The following is a 21,139-nucleotide window of genomic DNA, read 5'->3' as shown; positions in this document are numbered from 1 at the left end:
TGGTCGCTGTTGGCTGTGTTGTTGTTGTTCTTGTGTGCATATACGAGCACTCTTGTACCTAATAGGGAAATCACTTGAGGGATTTATTAAATGTGTATTTTGCTATTCATTTTCTTACAATAATTCACACAAATAGCTTTGTTTGTTGTTGTTAGAGTAATTAATTTAAGTTTAAATGTGTCGGAATCGGTTTCCGCTCAGTTAGATCTAGCACACATTTACTCCTGCATTCAAATATGTGCGTTTACAACCACACACAAACAGTCGCATATATGATGCATGTGTGTGTGTGTTGTGTGTCTACACATTTAATGCTTTGTGAAAAGTATTATTGTTTGGATTAACTGATAGACAAGCTACTCACTTAGTGTAAGGTCTTTTGTCGTAATTAGTGCCGCTTTTGTGCTGAATTTGTAACGCTTATCGATCGGCAGTTGAAGTAGCTCCCTCTGTTTGTGCGTTCCTTTGTGCGCGTGTGTATGTGAATAGGTGCGAAATACAATGCCACTCGATCACCTTTTGTTACGTACATATCTATATATTTGCACAGCGTTGTCGTTCGGTGCCTGTACTTGATCGCTTTTGATGGATAACTGTCGGCTCAAATGTGTCGAATCTTTTATATCACTAATATGTCTGTATGTTTGTTGGCATGAAGGCATTGTGTGGACTTCGTAGAAGCAAGCATGTAATGAATTTGAGTCCCTCTAATTTTCTTATTTACGAAGTCTTTAAATACTTCCCTGCTTCTATAATAAAAGGAAAAAAACCCTGTAACACTCACCCACCCTAATTTCTGGTAAACCCAAAATATACCAATTCTTGCACTGGTTGGTAAATTTGATCTGGTCGACGATAAGTCTTCTCACATTTCTATAAATAAGACAAATAAGTACAAAAGCAAATAAGACTGGGTTGCATGTCTTCGCGTCCTTCTTTGTCCTAGAAATATAAAGATTTCTTCAAAGAAAATAATTAGACAACGGCTATTAGCACCTTTTAGACTGAGTATTGTTTCTTCTCTTGTTTTTGAAAATGTCGGGCTAGAACTCTGTCGCTACAACAACAACAACAACAACAACAACAACGACAACAACATCAGCCGATTTTACCGCTTTCGGTCCCGGATTTTATCCGAACAGGTGTTGTCATAACGGCGTTCTAACCGTGTATTTGTTGTTGTACCGGCAGAAAATATTACTGTAGTAATTTCGTTGAATGCTGTCGACTTTATAGTTCTTAACTGGATAAAAATCCATGTGCGTTCCGGTTATTAGATTCGATTGACGTAGGAACGGCTGAAGTAATTTCGAGGAATGGTGCCGAGTTTATAGTCCTTGGGACAGATAAAAGTCAGTGTTCGTTCCTCTTACATGGTTCCGATTGACGTGGAAATGAACCCTGTCTTGTCCGATGCTAATTACCAAATCTGTATGGAGGAAGGCGATGTGAAATCATCTATGTATACACTTACTTCCCAACTATAACCTGGAGAAGCGACTGGGATTGATATTAGCCACCTTAAAAAGTATGTGATTGGCTCAAAGCTCGTTGATCTAAAAGCGTTCGGTGCTCCATAACTAGAAATTTTAGGAATCACAAGTACAATGTTAACAGCTAGTGTGAAAATAAGGTAACTCTGTTTGAATCGGGTATATATATTTGTTACAACAACTGGAAAAGCTCGTAATATGTGCTCCGAATGAAATCACAAAAATAGAGGAGATGTATGAATAACGGCGTCTAAATTTCTAAATGACAGTTAGCCTAAACTTAGGTTCAACGTGGAACTATTGAACACTTTTTAACATTCGATCCTTGGTTTTATAGAAATGGTGAGACGTATTTGTTTTACTCATCTTGGTTGGCTTAAGTTATCAAAAATGCAGTTCGAACTAATCTCAGGTGACTCAGAGTTCAAAGATCTTTTTAAATAGGCTCTCAAGAGTACTGCAGGAAATTTCTAGAGCAGGGCACCGGGGAAAAAGTGCCGCATCTCTCGTGCATTGGCAAGATTACGCTGTACGCGTGCGGGGTCCTCACGGTATGAAACACTGGAGGAGTTATCAATAGTAAGGCCGCAGAGTCCGTTAAAATTCATGCCAAGCGCAGGTATCCTAAAGGATGACTACTCATCCTGGACATAGCAACTAAACTCCATCTGAACCAAATCGCAAAGAACCAAACTGCTCTATGCGTGGCCTACCAGATTAACCTAACCTAGCCCTTATTTATATTTCATTTCTATTGTTATGAGTGACCATTCCATATCCAAAAAAAATGAATTGTACTAAAATTGTTTTATTTATGAACCAGAACATACGAAAATTCCTTATTATCTAATTTTAATCTGGTTGGGGGATGTGTTCAACTTGTTGTCTTTAAGGATGACACCGAATCCACCCAGGCAAATACAAATGTATGTTTGTTTTTATACATAAAGACATAAAAAATCGAATTTTAGGTCAAAAACACGCGTTCCGTTTGAGAAAAACCCTCTACCACTAGAAACAACCCCACATGCTGCTTGGGTTATATTATCCCTTTTATTTTCATTGTTTTTTTGTGTCACATTCAATTGGTTTCGATTAACCAAATGTAATCGCAATTTCCCAAATTACCTAAAATCGATTTATGTAGTTGCATGCGGTTAATAAGTTTGTTCCTTTTTATTGCCTTCTCGCCACCCTACATGTCATTTGTTTTGCGATATTAAGCAGTGACCTTAAAATTTTCTTGTTAAAACCATAAAAGTCAACCCTCCTCGGCTATAGCGCACCGAACCACGAGCAGTATACTTTGAAAAGACGGTCGACGGAAATCGCCATCACCAACGCAACCTACCATTTTCCTACCGGTCCGGTCCGCTATAGCTTAACCATGATATGAGTATTAAACGACATTTGTTCGGTGGCGCGCCGAATGCTTACGTATTCAGTGTATATCATCCAATGTTCCTTCCTTCCTTCCTGACGATTTGTGTGCCGCTGCCAGCGCACTTACCGGCACACCGTGGATTTTAGCTGTCTCTCTGGTTTTGCGCCCATTCGCCTTGTCGTCGTCGTCGTCGTCGTCGTCCTCGTCGACATCGGGGTGGCAAGGCAAAATAATCGAGGGATGTTGACGGTGATGGTGATTTTAATGGCGCTTCTCCTGGCAGTATTATTCGCATTGGTGTCGCTATAACATGCGCTTAGCGTTGTCGCCTGTGCCGTTGCGCTTTGGGTCGAATGGTGTTGAAATCGTGATACTGCTAATACCTACCACATTTGCCACCACTTCTACGTATGTACATACATTTGTTGCTCCTGGTAATGTGTCCTCTTCTATGTGTATATGTAGGTAAGGCTTTTTTGTTTTAGCTTTACATTTTGGTACTCACTGAAGCTCGCAGCTCTGACTCGTCGCTGGCCACAGTCGCTTTTGTACGCGCTCGTTAAGCTTGGAGTTCGTTTGGCTAACAGTTGCAAGTCATGGCAGTTCGAGCTTTGTCGTGCTTATGTTTGCGCGCGCATATGCGCTCACTGACACAAAGGAACGGCAGGAATAAAAGTGTCGTGTCGTGCGGGGCGGTGCGCTATTTCGTTCCTATCTGCGTTACCTACCGTACGCTATACGACATGACTTGGTCTATTGGTCTCATGGTTGTCGTCGTCGTTGCCGTTGGTGGTGAGAAATTCACAGTCACTAAATTGTTGTCTGTCGGTCCGCCAGGCGAAAAAACACACTTTACCCACCTACCTACCCGCCTAATACCCGTGCAGTCCATCCGCATCGTCATCGCGCCGTTTTGTGCCGTTTTTTCGGTGTACCTATTACTTTAACACTCGTCGATGTGGTAATATGCCGTAATTTTTCTCTACCACGCGCCCACTTAAATTTATTCAGTGTGAAGTGCAAATCAGTTTAAAAGACTTACTTGTACAATATTTTTCTTGCTTTTTCAACGCTTCGTCGACTCTGCCTGCGCGTGCCTTCTCGGTCGTGCCCATAGCCTTTCTATGTGCGCCTGCTCTCGCATCGCGGCCATATGCTATCTGTGCTACCTTTATTAAATTTGCACTGTGTATTATGGGTGTAGATTTATGACTAATAAACTGTTTGATGTTTCGTTTTTATTACGCGCAAACGCTGGAGCGGCAGTCGGGTAATCCAGTTCGCAAATATACGTATTTCCGGACCGCCCATAGTAGTGGTTACGGTAGATAAATTTCCATTTATTTTATGCGATAATTACCTGCGATCCTGCAAACAAGGTCTTCGATTGATTATCGTTTTCTGGGACTGCATTTCATATTAAGTGGTTATAGCCGAGTTTACAACAGCGCCCAGTCGTTCTTCCTTTTTGCTGTTTGACGCCAATTGGAAATTCCCAGTGTAGCCAGGTCCTTCTCCATCGTGTTTTTCCAACGTAGTGGAGATCTTCTTACTCTGCCTCCCCCGGCAGGTACTGTCCCTTCCGCTTTATTGTTTTTTAGGCGGATAATTTCTATTCGAATCTCATCATAGTCGGGCAATGGAACTTTTATTCCATCGTCATTGATTGGGGGATCGCCATCTCTAGATGTTACACTTTCTGCAGGCTGCAGAAATGTTCCCTCCTTGACCTCAGTATGCTCTGAACATCAGTCACTAGATCACCACTTTGGGTTGATCGCAACATTGCAAAGTAGGCGGACTGCTTTCTCTCTACTGCGTAAGTATCTTGAAATACCGTTCCACAATTCCCTTATAGATAGGTTAGTGTTCGAATTTATGTAACATGGTGTATTGAATTTTCACCATATTACCGTTCAATATGGTCACAAAAGGAGGTACAGAGCAAAATATTCATAACCTGTCTGCAGCATTTCAAGAATCTTCGGTTAAATTAAAAAAATATCGGTTAAATGGGATCCCAATTTTAATACTACACCTGACAGTTATCTTTATTGGAAGTGCAGGGTCTTATTGTTTCATAGTTGTATGAACTCGGTCACATTTCATTCCTGTTGCAGAAATTTTGTAAACTCGCGTTTCTTCTGGTAACATAAGACCCGGTACCCTAAATGAGTTAGTCAACAAATTAGAAATCGGCTGTCAATAAGGTCGGATTAAGCTGAAATGGCAAAATTAGTCTTTGCTTTTTCGATCTCACCAGTTGCAAGACCTTAAAACGCATATTCTAGTAATTCTTGGTCCGGTACTGGGCTAAAAGCATTGACTGAACAGGTCGCAAGAATGAAAATCGACCAATACTTCGGTACTTTACTCGACCGTTGCTGTCGCCTTCAGAAGACATTTCACCTGTAGAATGATTCTTGAAGAAGGATCAATTGTGCGCTGTTGAATACCGACTACTCTACTACACAAGCTAAGCGATGTACTAAAAATTTATTTATCACATTTATCCAACAAGAGTCCCACTGTGCTGTGCGGTAGTTAATTTTTTTTAATATCTCTTTTATTTATTTAAATATCTACATGCTAATGTTGCTGTGTATATCATTGTAGTTGTTGTTGTTGTCACTTTCGGTTGTGCGGTTGCAGCTTTATGATGATTTACAATATTATTATATGCACCCATGCCGTGCTACGTCACCCCGACACACCACCACCACACGCCATCGTCGTGCTCGTCGCCATACTTCGTGCCCGCGTACGCCCCTTTGCCTTGCCTTGCCTGCCTTAGCTTACCTTGGTTATGCGGTGGGCTGACCGATTGGCGCGTTGACCAGCTGTCTGACTAACTCACTGAGAGTGGCTGACTGGCTGTCGCTTTGGCTTGGCTGGCTAGCTGGATCGTTCGTTGGGTTGCCTGGTTGGTTGGTCGGTTTGGCCGTTGGAATTGCTCGTGTTATTTATTCATAATAATTTGTGTTTGTTTTGTTTTTGTAATTTGTGCACTTCGCTGTCGGCTGTTGGCTGCCGTTTGGCGGTTTTTGTCTCTGCGCTACGTTCCCTGTTTACTGATTATGTTTGTGTTGTTGCTTGTGTGCTGTGTGTGTTGTGCTTGGCGCTGGGCGGCCGTTAGCTCGAGCTTGTTTGAGTGTATTTTTAATTAATTGCATTTAATTGCGATAATTTGTGTGCACTTTAAATGCAAAATGCGAGTAGCAATTGAGTGCGGATTTTGTGATGTGATGTGATGCGGTGTGCTGCGGTGTGGTGTTGTGTGGTTGGTGGTGTGCTGCACGTTTACAGCGTTGCATTGCTGTGTACGCTAGGAATAAAAGCGAAAGCAACAAAAACAACAAAATCTACATAGGAATGTGCTATGATAAATAACCTATCGGTAGCAAAACTACAACAACGACGACAACATGTCATATTACAGCAACAACAGCGAGTAGAGCGGCGTCAATCAGCAACCAAACACTTTACAAGGCGTCAAACGACACCGGCAACACCACACCACACCATTCACCAAACACGATTGCCATCTACACCCATCACCGCTCCATCGGCTCACCTCCACCGCCGCTGCCACCATCAACACCAATGAACATTATCGCTGTCGACATCGTCATTGGGCAATTGAAATTGTAATTGAGTGTTTCGTTATTGATTTATTGAAGTTGATTTATTGCCAAAATGTGTTTACTGCTGTTTATACGTACGTCAGTCTTTGATGTGCTTGTTGTTAATGTTGTTGTTGCTGCCGTTGCGTTCCTTCGCTCCATGCGAGTGTCATTCCATTTGTTGTTGCAGTAAGTGGATTTGACGCATTATTACTGCTGTTATTTTTGCTATTATCCTTGATTTCGGAATCCTCTTTAACAACTGCTGTTGTTGTTATTGTTGTTGCTGGTGCTGATGGACCTTTTAGGCAACCAGCAAATAGCTTCCATTACAGCAACACTTCCACATAAACGGGCAAAGTGGAAAATCATTTTACAGCTGCTCAATGCCGCACCGAAAACGTAGGTAAGAAAGGTGCCCACCAAGAATGTGCGCGAACTGAGCGTCGTGTGTATGCTTGTGTGTGCGCAGCTGTGTTCGCACAAAGGTTCCGCGCTTTTAAGTATGCGTGTTGTGTTAATTTGATTACAAATAAACCATTTACGCCTCATTGTGCATTCATATCTGCCCGCCTATGCATACATATCGCCTTACATACATACATATGTATGTACATATAAGCCATACATATGTATGTAAGTATTTGAGTATCTCGTTGTGCAGCCCTCAGTTATGTCTGCTGTGGTATTTTGTTGTTGTTGCATTTCAAGCTATCGCCGCCAATTTTCTGATGTGTTCGTCCTGTGATGAGTTTTTCTTTTAAAAATTTAAAGGTTTTTTTTTTGTTGGTTATTCTTAATTTCCTTGCTTCGTTTTCCGATTCGTCTCATATTTCGTGTACACAATGCGGCACTTCGGTCTTTGTGGCTGTGTTTGATATGTATGTGGATGCCTTGTAGGAAGTGTTGTTGTTTATATTTTTGATAGTCACTTAATTTTCTCTCAGTGATTCTATAAATTTTCAGGCGAAGAAGCGGGTATACTTTCTAACGTTACGGTTTGATGTCAAAGTTCCATAATTTTGAACTGATTTTGAGCTATATTTGATAGTAGTCCGCTCTGTACAATTTGTTCGGAAATTGTAGTGCTGCCGCGTGCAGTAATCTTTGCCAAATTTTGAGAAGATATCTTGACAAATGGGAAAGTTTTCCATACAAAGGCATGAGTTTGGTCGGTCAGTTTGTATGGCAGCTAGTCCCCCTTGTAGTTCGATCTGAACAGTGTATTAGGATATTGTATCCCAGCCTTGTACAATAATATTTGCCGAATTTCATGACGATATCTCGTTAAACGAAGAAGTTTTCCATTCAAACGCTTGATTTGGTTCCGTCAGTTTGTATGGCAGCTATATCCTATTACGGTGCGATAACGTCGGTTTCGAAAAATCAGCCGTTTCTTGGGCCGAAAAGGTCGTATGCAAAATTTCAGACCGATATCTCAAAAACTGAAAAATAGTTCGAGGCAAATTTCATGTACTTCCTTCAGGGTAAATAGTAAAATAATGTAAATAGTATTAAAATCTGTTAAAAATACAAAAAATTTAAACTGAAGCAAAATCATAAGTATTTCTTATTTTATTTTATTACTTAATTGTTTGCTACTCTTTCAAACCTTACTTTTATTTGAAATGTTTTACTTTCAATGTCAACGTATTCTGCTTTGGTTCAATGAAAATTTTTCCCACACGGTCATCTTGCATTTGTAGTATACCTATTGTTGTGCGCCCCAGGAGGGACATGTTTGTGATTTTCCTGTCAATTGCAGCGAATTTAATTGTACAACCTTTGCATTGATGTTCATTGTACTAGATGGACCCCACTTCTGCTGCATTGTACTTACTGTAATTATATCTGCTACTTCACTTGCTTTACATTTGACTGCAATGAGGCTTTAGCTAGTCAATAACAGCGGAGAATTGTAGTCACACGTGACGCTGCATACAGTGGGAATAGGATTTTTTTTCCAAATATTTAAGAAGTATTTTAAAATTGATTGACGTGATTTCCAAAAATGTAGGCAATATTTTGTTATTGGAAATCAGTATTCGACTATTCAGTAAAAATAATGTGGACAGCACAGTAATTAGAAACGCATAAAAGCGAAGTGACTAAAAATAAATAAAATTCGATTATTATTCAATGCTTTCATAGAACAGTTGAAATCATTTAGAAATATTTGTAGGAATTATTAGATTTTACGATTTGTTTGTACACTATTCTTTCGAATATTGTTTTTTGTATTAGTGGAGTACTTTTGAAATTTTCGAACATACATTTTCTTAAATAATGAAAAAAAATGTTTAGTTAAAATTTTCCAAATTTTCAAACATGCATATTATTTTTCCACTCATTAAAATTGCTATTTCTTGCAAAAAACAGAAAAAAAATTTGAAATTTTTTTCAAAATTTTCGAACATGGAAGTTATTTTTCCACTCATTAAAATTTTTCTTTTTTTTAAATAATAAAAAAAAAAATTTGGAAAAACTTACATAGTCATTAAAATTGCTGTTTCTTACAAAAAACCAAAAAAAAAAAAATTATAAAAATTTTCGAACATGGAAGTTATTTTTCCACTCATTAAAATTCTTTTTCTTAAATAATGAAAAACAAATTATGAAAAACAAATTATATGAAAAAGTTAGTTGAAAATTTTTTTTAATTTTCGAACATACATTTTATTTTTCGAATCGTATGAAATTCATACTTTTAAATAATGAAAAACGTTATTAGTTAAACTTTTCCAATTTTTCAAACATACAAGTTATTTTTCCACTCTTTAAAATTGCTATTTCTTTAACAAAAAAAAAAGTTATAACATTTTTTCAAAATTATCGAACATGAAAGTTATTTTTTAAATTTTAAATTCATATACTTAAATAATGAAAAAAAATTAGTAGTTAAAATTTTCCATTTCGAAAAATTTTGGAACATTCAAAAAAAGCTCAGTTGAAAATTTTTTTAAAATTTTCGAAAATGCATTTTATTTATCCAATCAAATGAAATTCATATTCTTAAATAATAAAGAAAGTTATAAAAATTGTTCAAAATTTTCGAACATGCAATTTTTTTTTCCGCTCATTAAAATTCTCATTTATTAAATAAAAAAAATAAATTTACTCGTTCAAATTCGTATTATTTCTTAAATAATAATGTTTTTTTCGAAAATTGTTTTAATTTTATTATCACCCCTGTACATGGCTGCGTACGTGCTTTGGGCACATTTACCCTTAAATATCATTATCGCCATCAGCATCAACGCGGCTCTATCAATTACCTTTGTCGTTTTCCCTATTTTCTGATGGTTATGAATTTTCAATTCAAATTAAACCACCCCACAGCGCTGGTACTTCCATTATTATCGTATAACTATGCTTTGAATTATTGAAAACCATGAAATAATCTTTATTGTGTGACTAATGCATCGTTTGTTGTTGTTTTTTTCTCTTACAGTTTAAATATTATATCATCATAGAGGGCAATAAAAAGCTTAACACTGGACCGGAAGCGTGTCTTTAAAGGGTAATGGCGGCCTCCACTCAGGGAGAAATTCGAGTGGGTCCCGGCCACCAGGTAAACGATGTCTATGTACGTACATAACTCACGAAAATCTCACGGTAACAAGCCTAATTTTTCAAATTCAAAATTTGCATCAAACCAAATCGAAAAAACGAAACGAAATCAAATCGATTCCAAGTCTTAACGTAATCATCATAATCGTATCATAAAGTTCATGCACTAGTCATAATATTATTATACTCTTGTTTTTTTTTGTTTTTGTAAGCGAAAAAGCTTTCGTTTTGTATATATTGTACACATTTTTGTGTTGTTGTTGCTACTAAGCGTTGAGTTGTAGTTACGTTAATACAGATTTTCACATTTTAATTTGCTGTCTGCTGACACGGCTGACAAGTTATTATTTATTGTGTGTGTGGGTGAGTTTTTGTTGTACATATTTTGTTGTGTGCCGAGCTTTAGCCTTTTGTAGTTGTATTTTATTGCTTTGCGGTTTTAATTTCATACATTTTTGTTTTTGTTGTGTTGTTTTTTTTGTACATTGTTATAATTAACTTATGCTGAGCTTATTTCTATATGTGCGCGTGTGCGTGTGTGTTGGTTTGGCAGTATTTTCACTTGATTATGCCTGTGTAATTAGCGCTAAGCGTATAATCGCATTTAGAGGCGGTTTTAGATATTTAAATAAATACATTTGTAATTAATAGCATACGTGAATACTTAGCCTCACGACAAATATGGGTTAATTGAAACTTAATTGTCGGTATTTTGCTGGTTTTGACGCCATGTCACTTAGTTGTGTTTACAAAGGAGTTTATTGCATTAGCCAAGCGGGTAAACAAACTAATTGATGAGATTATTAAATTTTTGATTGAAATAGATTTGAGCGCTGTGCTGCCATGCATTTTTACAAGTGCAGATTAAAATGGGAATTTTCGTTTCCATACTTATAACTCTATCAATATTTTTACCACCAAAATTAGTTGTTTTAGTTTAGTTCGAGGAGTTCGATTCAACAGTTGAGAATATCATTGACCTACAATAGTTTCTTCTTCACATAATACCTACACGCAGAAAGATAAGAAAGTTATCTAGGAAGCAGGTATTTCGATCCACCAAGCCAAATATTAGTAGTATTCTGTAAATAATGGGTGATCCATTTCGGGTTTTCCTACTTAAAAAAAAGGAAACTTCAAATTTAATGAGGAATGTTTATTATCATTCGAAAGAATATTCTTTGGCATTTATTATTTGAAGATTGCCTCTTTCAAATGTTGGTCGCGGCTTCGTCACAGTTGGTCCATCCGTTGAGTTCAATTTTTCATGACTCGTTCGAGCATTTCAACTGATAACTGACGAATGACACGCATGATGTTCTGATGTAAGGTCTGAATCGAAGCGGAATTGTCCGCATAGACTTTAGACTTTACATATCCCTTTACATATCCCTACAGAATTGGTGGCCAATTTACCGGCCCAAAACGTGAAATTATCTGCTCAACGAAGTGTTCTCTCAATAAAATCATTGATTTATGAGATGTGTGAAGTAGCGCCGTCATGTTGAAACCAAATGTCGCCGAGATCAGCAGCCTCATTTTTTTCAGGCATCAAATAGTCGGTTATTATGGGGCGTTAACGGCCGCCATTAACGGTTACGTTCTCACCGGCGTAATTGTTGAATAAATATGGACCGATGATTCCACCGACCTACACACCCCACCAAACTGTTGTTTTTTTCAGGTGAAGTGGCGGCTTGTTTACATACCCATTGAGCCAGAAATGGGACTCGCTGAACAAAACTTGGTTCGAAAACGTCGAATCTTCTTGAAACTTTTCAAGACCCTATAGAGCAAAGCGATGTCGCTCGGGAATGTCTAGCGGCTTCAGTTCTTGCTCAAGCCGTTTACAGTTTAATTTATTTAATTTTTTCTTAAAAGTATGCTTGCTTGTTTTTATCATGACTAAAAGAATGGACCACTCTAAAAGTAATTGAGACTCATAAGAATTTTCACTCCTTATTGTGACTCAAACAAAAGTTGGGTTAGAAACGTCGGTGTCCTACTTTTGGTTAGGCGTAGCTTAGTTTTAGGTTGACCATAATTGAATTCGCTTTTTTGTCCCACCATTAATATACATACATAACGCAGAATATATGTAAATGTTAATCAAAGTAGAAGTAATTAATTATTAAATTTTAATTATAATTTTATGTACTCTACTCTCGTTAGTAGCAGCACGTTGTCACTGCATACTGTAGATATTTACTTGCTCAGCTGAAAGCTTTAGATATTTATACTTTTAGTATTTCATTTGTAGACTTCATAATTTATTCTTTTCTTTTGTTATGCATTTAATTTTGTATTTTTATAAGTTTTATTATTCCATTAATATTATTTCTACAATATTTTTCCTTTTTCTCTATGATCATTTTTTTAGCCTTTTGTAATTGATGTATTTTTTATCTTTGTTTTATTTTATTTATTTTGATTTTTTTTTTATTATATTTTTTTGTAACTCTTTTAAATATTTTTTAACTTTTATTTGATTTTAAAAATTAATTTTTTGATTATAATTTTTTTATTTTGAATTTTTTGTGTTTTTTATCAATTTTATTGCTCCAATAATAGTATTTCTATAATATTTTTCCTATGTCTTCATGATAGATTCTTTAGCTACTGAAGCTACTATTTGTAATTGATGAATTGTTTATTTTTTTTATTTCTTTTTTAAGCTTTTTATTATGTTTATTTTTTAAGTTTTTTATTTTATTTATTTTAATTTGTTATTTAATGTTATTTTTTTTGTATTTTTTTTAGTGTTTTACCTTTTTTAAAATATCTTTTCAATTATTATTTCTATTTTTTTTATTATTTTTTTATATTGACTTTTTTTGTGGTTTTTATATATTTTATGAATTTATTCTTGTATTTCTTATACTTTTATTTTTTTTATATTAATTATTTAATTTTTGGGTTTATACAAGTTTTATGATTCGTTTAATAATATTTCTATAACATTTTTCATATTTCTTAATGATAAATTTTTAATCGCTTTAGTTTTAATTAATTCTTATATTATTTATTTTGTATGTATTTATTTTACTTATTAAATATTATTAGTTAATATTTTTTAAAATTGTTTTTAAAAGTTTATATGTTTTTTTAATAAATCATTTTTATTTATTTAATATTTAATTATTATTATTATTTTTTTTCTTAATGATAAATTTTTAATCGCTTTTAAATTTATTTTTAATTAATTCTTTTATTATTTATTTTGAATGTATTTATTTTACTTATTAAATATTCTTAGTTAATATTTTTTAAAATATATATATATAATATATTTTATAAAACTTTTATTTATTTAACATTTAATTATTTTTTTGTTTATTACATTTATGCATAATTTTTATTTTTATACTTTAAGTTTTTATTTTGTTGTTGTATTTCTATTATTATTTTATTATTTATTCTGAATGAATGTACATATGTATTTTAGTTATTAAATATTTTTTAGTTAATACTTTTTTAGAATTATTTTTAAAACTTTATATTTTCTTTTTATTAGTTTTTAATTATTATTGTTATTATATTTACTATTATTATATTTATTATTATTTTATTTGTTATTATTATTTTTATTTATTATATTCTATACATAATTTTAATTTTTTTACTAATTTTTTTGTTTGTTGTATTTGTATTATTCTTTTATATTTATATTATGTTTTGTTTAACTATTATTTTGAGCGTAATTTAGATGCCGTTTTAGTTTTTTTTTAATTTTGCTTAAAGATTTCATTCATTCATTCATTCTCTCATCATTGATACCATCGCACATGCTATATATGTGCATATGTATGTATGTATGTGTACGCATAGTATTATTTTCCCCTGTAATTGGCTCACGATAATTGACAATTAGTACATTAATAAAGTTGCTTAACCCGTTCGCAAAATAAGTTGCGGCTTTCCGCCTGCCAACAAAGCAAATGGGTTCCAATAATACCCAACCGACCGAACCGAATCCAGTCGTCCTCCCATCCAACATTAATCACTCATTACAAATACATATTTATCAATATACACATATGTATGTGTATTTGTGTATGTACATAAGCGTAAATATATGATATACTTAGAACCAAAGTGTAACTTAATGATAGTAGACTTTTTCGTTGTTGTTGCTGTTGTGTAAACGAGATAATTATATAATAAAATATAGTAATTTATAACAAAAGCAAATAAATAACTATTAATGAAGCAATAATAATATACATAATATCAAAAAGAATATATATATTTTAACTAAATGCTACTCTAAGGTAAATCACTTAGAAAGGCGTAAAAAGTAAATGAAAAAAAAAATACAAAAACAAATATTAATTAACACTTAACAATGCATATAAGTTTTACTAATTGCGTAATTGTTTTATGGACACAAAAGGCAAAATTGCCCGATTATAATCCAATTTCAAGCTTCCCCGTTGACAAAGAGAGCGACGAACGTGAATTAGAAGAATCAAGATGGAGTCCTGGCATTGTGGCCGATGGCGATTTGTTAATGTTTTTGCGTGCGGCGCGTTCTATGGCTGCATTTCAAGGTAATAAAGTGTGTGTGCAAATAATAACAATTATTTATAGATTTCACTGAATAAAAAACGTTTCAACAATTACCATACGCTTTGCCTTTCAGGAATGTGTGATGGAGGTTTAGAAGACGGTTGTTTGGCTGCTAGTCGTGACGATACAACAATTAACGCATTGGATATTGTAAGTACCACACCCAGGCACACTTTCCATTGTATGGAGCTTTTATTGTTGTTTTACTTATATCATATTTACATATATGTACATATGTACATGTATATTTATATATATATATTTCCCCTCAATATCGCTGGTTTATTTACTAGCAAACCTGTGAAAAGGCGCCCGTTTACATGTGTTTGTTGGTGTTGTTGTGTATTGTTCACACATTATAGAGTGCTAATATTTCCTATATAACTAAAATAAATATATATAACTGCTAAAAATGTGACTTGTTTGCATTAAATATTTGCCGAAAACATTTAGGTTAATAAACTTTTACGACGATAATATTAATGAGTTATAAAATAAAATAATAAAATTCCTTCAATAATTATTATTGAAGTGCTTCGAGTGGAAAGTTTATATATTTTTTATTACTTTTAAAATTTATAATCCTTCGAGGCACTTTTGTTGAGCAATCATTTAATATTTTATATGGACTTGTAATGTGGCTATGGAAATAACATACCGATTGCTCAGATTTAAGTTGCCGTAGAAAACATTTTATGGTGGTATTTTTAAAAATTTTATACCCTGAACAGGGTATATTAAGTTTGCCATGAAGTTTCTAACGCTCCGAAGAAAACGTCGGTGATCCGTGAGGAGCTGAGTTAATTTAGCCTTGTCCGTCTGTCTGTCTGTCTATATATATATGTATATACATATATATATATGCGAACTAGTCCTTCAGTTTTTAAAATTTTGCACACGTTCTTTTCACCCCAAGAAGCAACTCCGAAATGGCTATGGAAAATTGGAATATGTGTACATACATATGTATATCTATGTATACCCACTTGTTGAAAAATAACGTGTTTTTCAATAAGAGCGCTACAAAAGTTTTTTTAAATTCAAATTTATTATTCCTGTGAAAGTACATTCGATGCCATTATGTATGGAATCCTAATTCTTTTGCATGATCACCACGGGCATGCTTGCAGAAGTCCAGACGCCAAACCCAATATTCGACGGTTTTCAAGCATAAAGCGGCCGATACGAAGTTCATCAATCGGCTTGTTGGCATAGACCTTAGACTAATCGCACGACCTTGGCGACCAATTGACTGGGACATTTTATGACACAGTCACCAAACTTGGTTTTCTATAAATTGTTTGTGACATTCACTGTGTGCCTTGTGGCGCCGTCCTGTTGGAACCACATATTGACCAAATTAATATCATCCAAATCGGGCCAAAAATATTCGGTTATCATTGAGCGGTAGCGATTCCCATTATCGGTAATGTGCCGGTCTTGATCATTACGAAAGAAGTACGGCTCAACGACGCTCAACCGCACTAAACCGTAATTTTTTCGGAATGCAATGATGACTCATGGAGTACGTGTGGTTTGCTGGCTGACCAATAACGCATATTTTGCTTATTGACGAAGTCAGAAATAAGCCTCACCGCTGATGATGATGATTTTTCGATGAAAATCCAGATCATTTTCAAGTTGGTGCTTACCCCATTTCACGAACATAGGATGATTCTGGTGGTCAATTTGATCTTGTAAGGATGTAGGCCACGATCTTCTCAAAATTTGCCACAACGACGTCACAGCGATGCCCAACGCTTGAGAACGATGTGTGAGATCCAAATCAGTCGGTCTTCCTGAATTGATGCGCTAGCAGCAGCATATTCTCGACACTACGGCCACTTCTTTGTCTCACTGGCACGGGAACATTTTGTACTGTGTCTGTGGATTCAAATTTTTGCACTAGACTGAAGACTGAAGAGAAATGGCAAAAATGCGTCCCTATTGAAAAATTCGTTATTATTACCATTTGTTTTCTAATAGTCGGTCATTATTCAGGTTTAAAATCAGGCTCAAGGTTTTAGGCCATTTTGCATATGTTCAACAATTAGTATCAATAAGTTATAAAAAATAGACATCAATTGCGGGATATTTTGAAAAATATCTTCCGAAAGGCATACATATACAGTTACGGACAATAAAATAGAATCAAAGGTGTTGCTTTGAAACAATGGCATAATTTTTTTGAAATTTTGCAAACATATGAAATATGTCTCAAATATTTGTGTTTGATGCCTTAAAATTTCTGAAAAAATATTGAATAAATAGGCCGATCACAAAAAAAATGACTGCGCAAGTCGTTCGAAATATTGCATGATTGCCGATGTGCGTACCGTTTAAGGCCTCTGCAGTCATTTAATAAGAATTATGTGCAAACATTTCTTCAAAAACAGTAAGAAGACGACTTGTGGAGAAAAAGTGCTTTGGCACATGGTCCCGAAAGGTGCTAATGCTGAGAAAACGGCATAGATACAATCGTATTCAGTTTGCAAAACGACACATTAATAAGGGCGGAGCTGAAAACTAAGAAAAAATGGTTCGACATTTTATGGTCTCAATGAAAAATTAATATGGTAGGAAATGATAGTTACGCGTGAGTCCGACGTCCAAAAAACAAAGAAGTGTGCGTCCGCTACACGACTAGGTCCTTCAAGCCCCGTGGGGCAATATAATGGTTTAGTATTGTTTCTCATATTGTGTTCCGGGACCTATATTTTGGATACAAGAAAACATTGACCGCCATATATACGTTAAGGTTTTAGATAAGGTCATACTCCCTGAATGGAATTGGCCTTGCATTTTGGCAATTCCAACAAGAGAGCGACCCGAAACATACTTCGGGTCTTGCAAAAAATGGTTTTCAGATCATGGTGCTAGAGTTATGGCTTGGCCAGAGTAATCAGCAGATCTGAATCTCATCAAAAACTTACGGAAAATTGATAAGGAAAATATTGCACCCCTTAAACCGAAAAATAAAGCAGAATTCTGAGAGAAGATACAAAGGTCTGGTATTCTGTTCCACAGAACACTTTCGGTAGCCTAAATAGGTCTATGCCTAGAAGATGTGCATCGGTATTAGACGATTAAAAATACACTACAATGTACTTCCAATTTTTCTATTAATTCCCTTAAAAAATATATTTTTTTTTAATGTAAAAGATTTTGATTCTTTTTTTTGTCCATCGAATTTTTGAAATATATTCTTTACCTTTGTTTTTGTAATATTTATGAATTGTTTTTTTCCAATATTTTTACTGCTACCAATAGCACTTGATGCGAAGTACATAATAAAAATATAACTTAGTTGAATTTAAATTAAATTCATAATTTTTTTGAGAAAGGAAAATTAGTACCATGGATGATTCTATTTTATTCTTCGTAACTGTATAACCAGAGCTGCCACCTAACAGCAAAGGGAAATTTTACGCCAATACTGTATTACATATTTCGTGCATTATTTAAAAAAATCATAAACAATAGCATTATTCAAAGTATTGCTCATTGAAACATTTTCCTTTCCTTCTGGTAATTTGTGGTTTCCATCCCAAAATGTGGCTTTAGGTCTACAATTTTGAGACCGGCCTTGAGAGCCTTGAAGCTTAGCCACCACTTTTTTACGCATAGCAGAGAGGGGTCGTCATTAAATTTTAAGATTTTGACTCCATTCAGCCAGTCCGCATCATTAAAAATTGAAATTTTATTCGGTGGCCTATATCTTTATCAGAAGTTTCCTTTGGTTTCTTTACGTGGTGCAGGTTTTCAAATTGTTAACTTCACATTTAAGAAATTGCTAAGTTGTTTTGAATCATAAAATGTATCGATATATTTTAAGAACTTGGTAAGTCCCTAATGTATGGCCGTACATAAGTATGTACATATAAATTAATGAGGTTACAAGTGTATACACAGGTCTCTAGAAATTTGAATTTATAGCGAAAGCAATCATTAAAGCGTTTAATTGCCATTGAATGTTCGCTGTCAAACATTCTACAGTTATGCAAATATACCTTATTGTATAGTACGAGTAGGTATGTATGTGTTGGTCATCCAATAATTTCTTTCGAAGTCAATTGAATCCGCTTTATTAGTTAGATTAGATTTAATTGATCGTTATGCATGCCATCAATAAATATATTCGTATTATTTTAATTAGGAAATTAATCAAATTTATGAAAATAAAAATCATAATAAATGTGATGTGTCAACAAAACGTTAACGAAGCAATGTTCGCTCAATAGCTGAAAATAATCTGAATAATTGCAATATTTTGAAGAAAATATAGGAGAAAATACTGCTTAAGATGATTAATTTTATTTATAATTTGCACGTTTGGTCGTTCCGATTCTGTGAAAGCTATTACACGGGTTGGCATTTTTAGTTTTTAAGCTGGAAGAAAAGTGATTATGTGTGAATCAATTATAGCGAATATAGTAGTCGATAGCCAAGCTTTTCAAGTATTCAGGTTTACCCTTCTGGTCTAAAAAACCTCTTTATCGTGAAGTCATCTTCTGCATACACATATAAGTATATACTACTATGAGCAAAAAATAGTAAGAATTTGTTCATAATTTTAAAATTCTTAATTTGTTCTTCAAAATATGTATGTCGTCACCCTCATAGTAATCCCCATTGGCCCAATACACTTGTGCCAACGTATTTTCCAATCCTCGAAACAGTTGTTAAAGTAAATATCCGGAGGCGATTCACGTTTAATGTCTTCAATTGACTCTAAACGGTTTGTTCGGAGCTGTCGTTTGAGTTTGCCGAATAGTCAGAAATCACACGAAGCTAATCAGGCGAATACCGTGGTTGCAGTACGATATTAGTTGAAAATTTGGCGAAAAACTCACGAAGAATCAATGAAAGCGAAAACCAAGAGTTGTCGGCCTATAATTCCGGCCACTTTTTACGAAAAGTTTCGCGCAAACGAAGCATAACACTCAGAAAGTATTCCTTGTTGACAGTTTGGCCGATCGAAAGCAATTCAGAGTTCACCACACCTCGATATTCGAAGAAAACTGTCAACGTAACCTTGATTTTAGATCTGTTTTGACGTGTTTTTTTCGGCTTCGGCTCAACTTTGCCATGATATTCGCTCCTCCTGGTAGAAGGAAAGCTGTTTTCGAAAAAACTTTCACTTTTCTTAGGCTGGTTGGTTTTCACTGATCCTTCCGATATTCCAAATAAGCCATTAGGATCTATCGAATAGCAATTACCCGCCTGAAGAACAACAAAGCGGCGGAGGCCGATGGATTCCCGGTCGAGCTATTCAAACACGGCGGCGAAGAACTGATAAGGAGCATGCATCAGCTTCTTTGTAAAATATGGTCGGACAAAAGCATGTCCAACGATTGGAACTTAAGTGTGCTCTGGCCAATCCGCAAAAAGGAAGACCCCACAAACTACGCCAACAATCGTGGGATAAGCCTTCTCAACATTGTGTATAGGGGTCTATCGAGCGTATTGTGTGAAAGATTAAAGCCCATCGTCAACAAACTGATTGAACCTTATCAGTGTGGCCTTAAATCTGGCTAATCCACAACCGACCAAATATTCACCATGCCCAGCTGCCTTTATGCAGCGATGTCAGAATTTAGTATCCCCTCAAAACTAATACGGCTGTCTAAACTGACGTTGAGCAACACTAAAAGCTCCGTTAGGATCGGGAAGGACCTCTCCGAGCCGTTCGATACCAAACGAGGTTTCAGGCAAGACGACTCCCTATCGTGCGAATTCTTCAATCTGCTGCTGGAGCAACTACAATCTTTTATAAGAGAGTACAGCTGCTGGCGTATGCCGATGATATTGATATCATCGGCCTTAACACCCGCGCCGTTAGTTCTGCTTTCTCCAGACTGGACAAGGAAGCAAAGCAAATGGGTCTGGCAGTGAACGAGGGCAAGACGAAATATCTCCTGCCATCAAACAAACAGTCGTCGCACTCGCGACTTGGCTCTCACGTCACTGTTGACAGTCATAACTTTGAAGTCGTAGATAATTTCGTCTATTTAGGAATCTGTATAATCACCACCAACAATATCAGCCTGGAAATCCAACGCAGGATTGCTCTTGCCAACAGGTGCTACTTAGGACTGTGTAGGCAATTAAGGAGTAAAGACCTCTCTCGACGAACAAAGACCAAACTCTATAAGTCACTCATTATTCCCGTCCTACTATATGGTGCAGAGGCTTGGACGATGACAACAACTGATGAGTCGACGTTGCGAGTTTTCGAGAGAAAAGTTCTGCGAAAGATTTATGGTCCTTTGCCCGTTGGCCACGGCGAATATCGCATTCGATGGAACGATGAGCTGTAGAAGATATATTACGACATTGACATAGTTCAACGAATTAAAAGACAGTAGCTACGCTGGCTAGGTCATGTTGTCCGAATGGACGAAAACACTCCAGCTCTGAAAGTATTTGACACAGTACCCGCCGGGGGAAGAAGAGGAAGAGGAAGACCTCCACTCCGTTGGAAGGGCCAAATGGAGAAG

At 35.5% G+C, this 21,139-nt stretch overlaps 1 protein-coding gene across 6 annotated transcripts in view; it reads left to right on the top strand.

Annotated features, from left to right (window-relative positions):
* The window catches only part of LOC120776704 (arginine-glutamic acid dipeptide repeats protein), a 54,173-nt gene that overhangs the window by 17,822 nt on the left and 15,212 nt on the right, over positions 1 to 21,139 (top strand). For 4 of the 6 annotated variants that reach the window (XM_040107598.1, XM_040107599.1, XM_040107596.1 and 1 more), the window contains exons 2-4: positions 9,952 to 10,086; positions 14,464 to 14,620; positions 14,713 to 14,789. In XM_040107598.1, coding sequence (XP_039963532.1) covers positions 10,024 to 10,086; positions 14,464 to 14,620; positions 14,713 to 14,789 — 297 coding nt within the window. In that variant the 5' untranslated portion in view covers positions 9,952 to 10,023. The remainder of the gene's footprint in view (positions 1 to 9,951; positions 10,087 to 14,463; positions 14,621 to 14,712; positions 14,790 to 21,139) is intronic. The other 2 variants (XM_040107600.1, XM_040107597.1) reach the window with 1 other exon arrangement.

Source organism: Bactrocera tryoni, chromosome 5, assembly GCF_016617805.1.
Source record: "Bactrocera tryoni isolate S06 chromosome 5, CSIRO_BtryS06_freeze2, whole genome shotgun sequence".
Classification (NCBI taxonomy): Eukaryota; Metazoa; Arthropoda; class Insecta; order Diptera; family Tephritidae; genus Bactrocera; species Bactrocera tryoni.
Note: the sequence above shows the minus strand (reverse complement) of the source record. Positions and strands in the feature narration are given on the sequence as shown.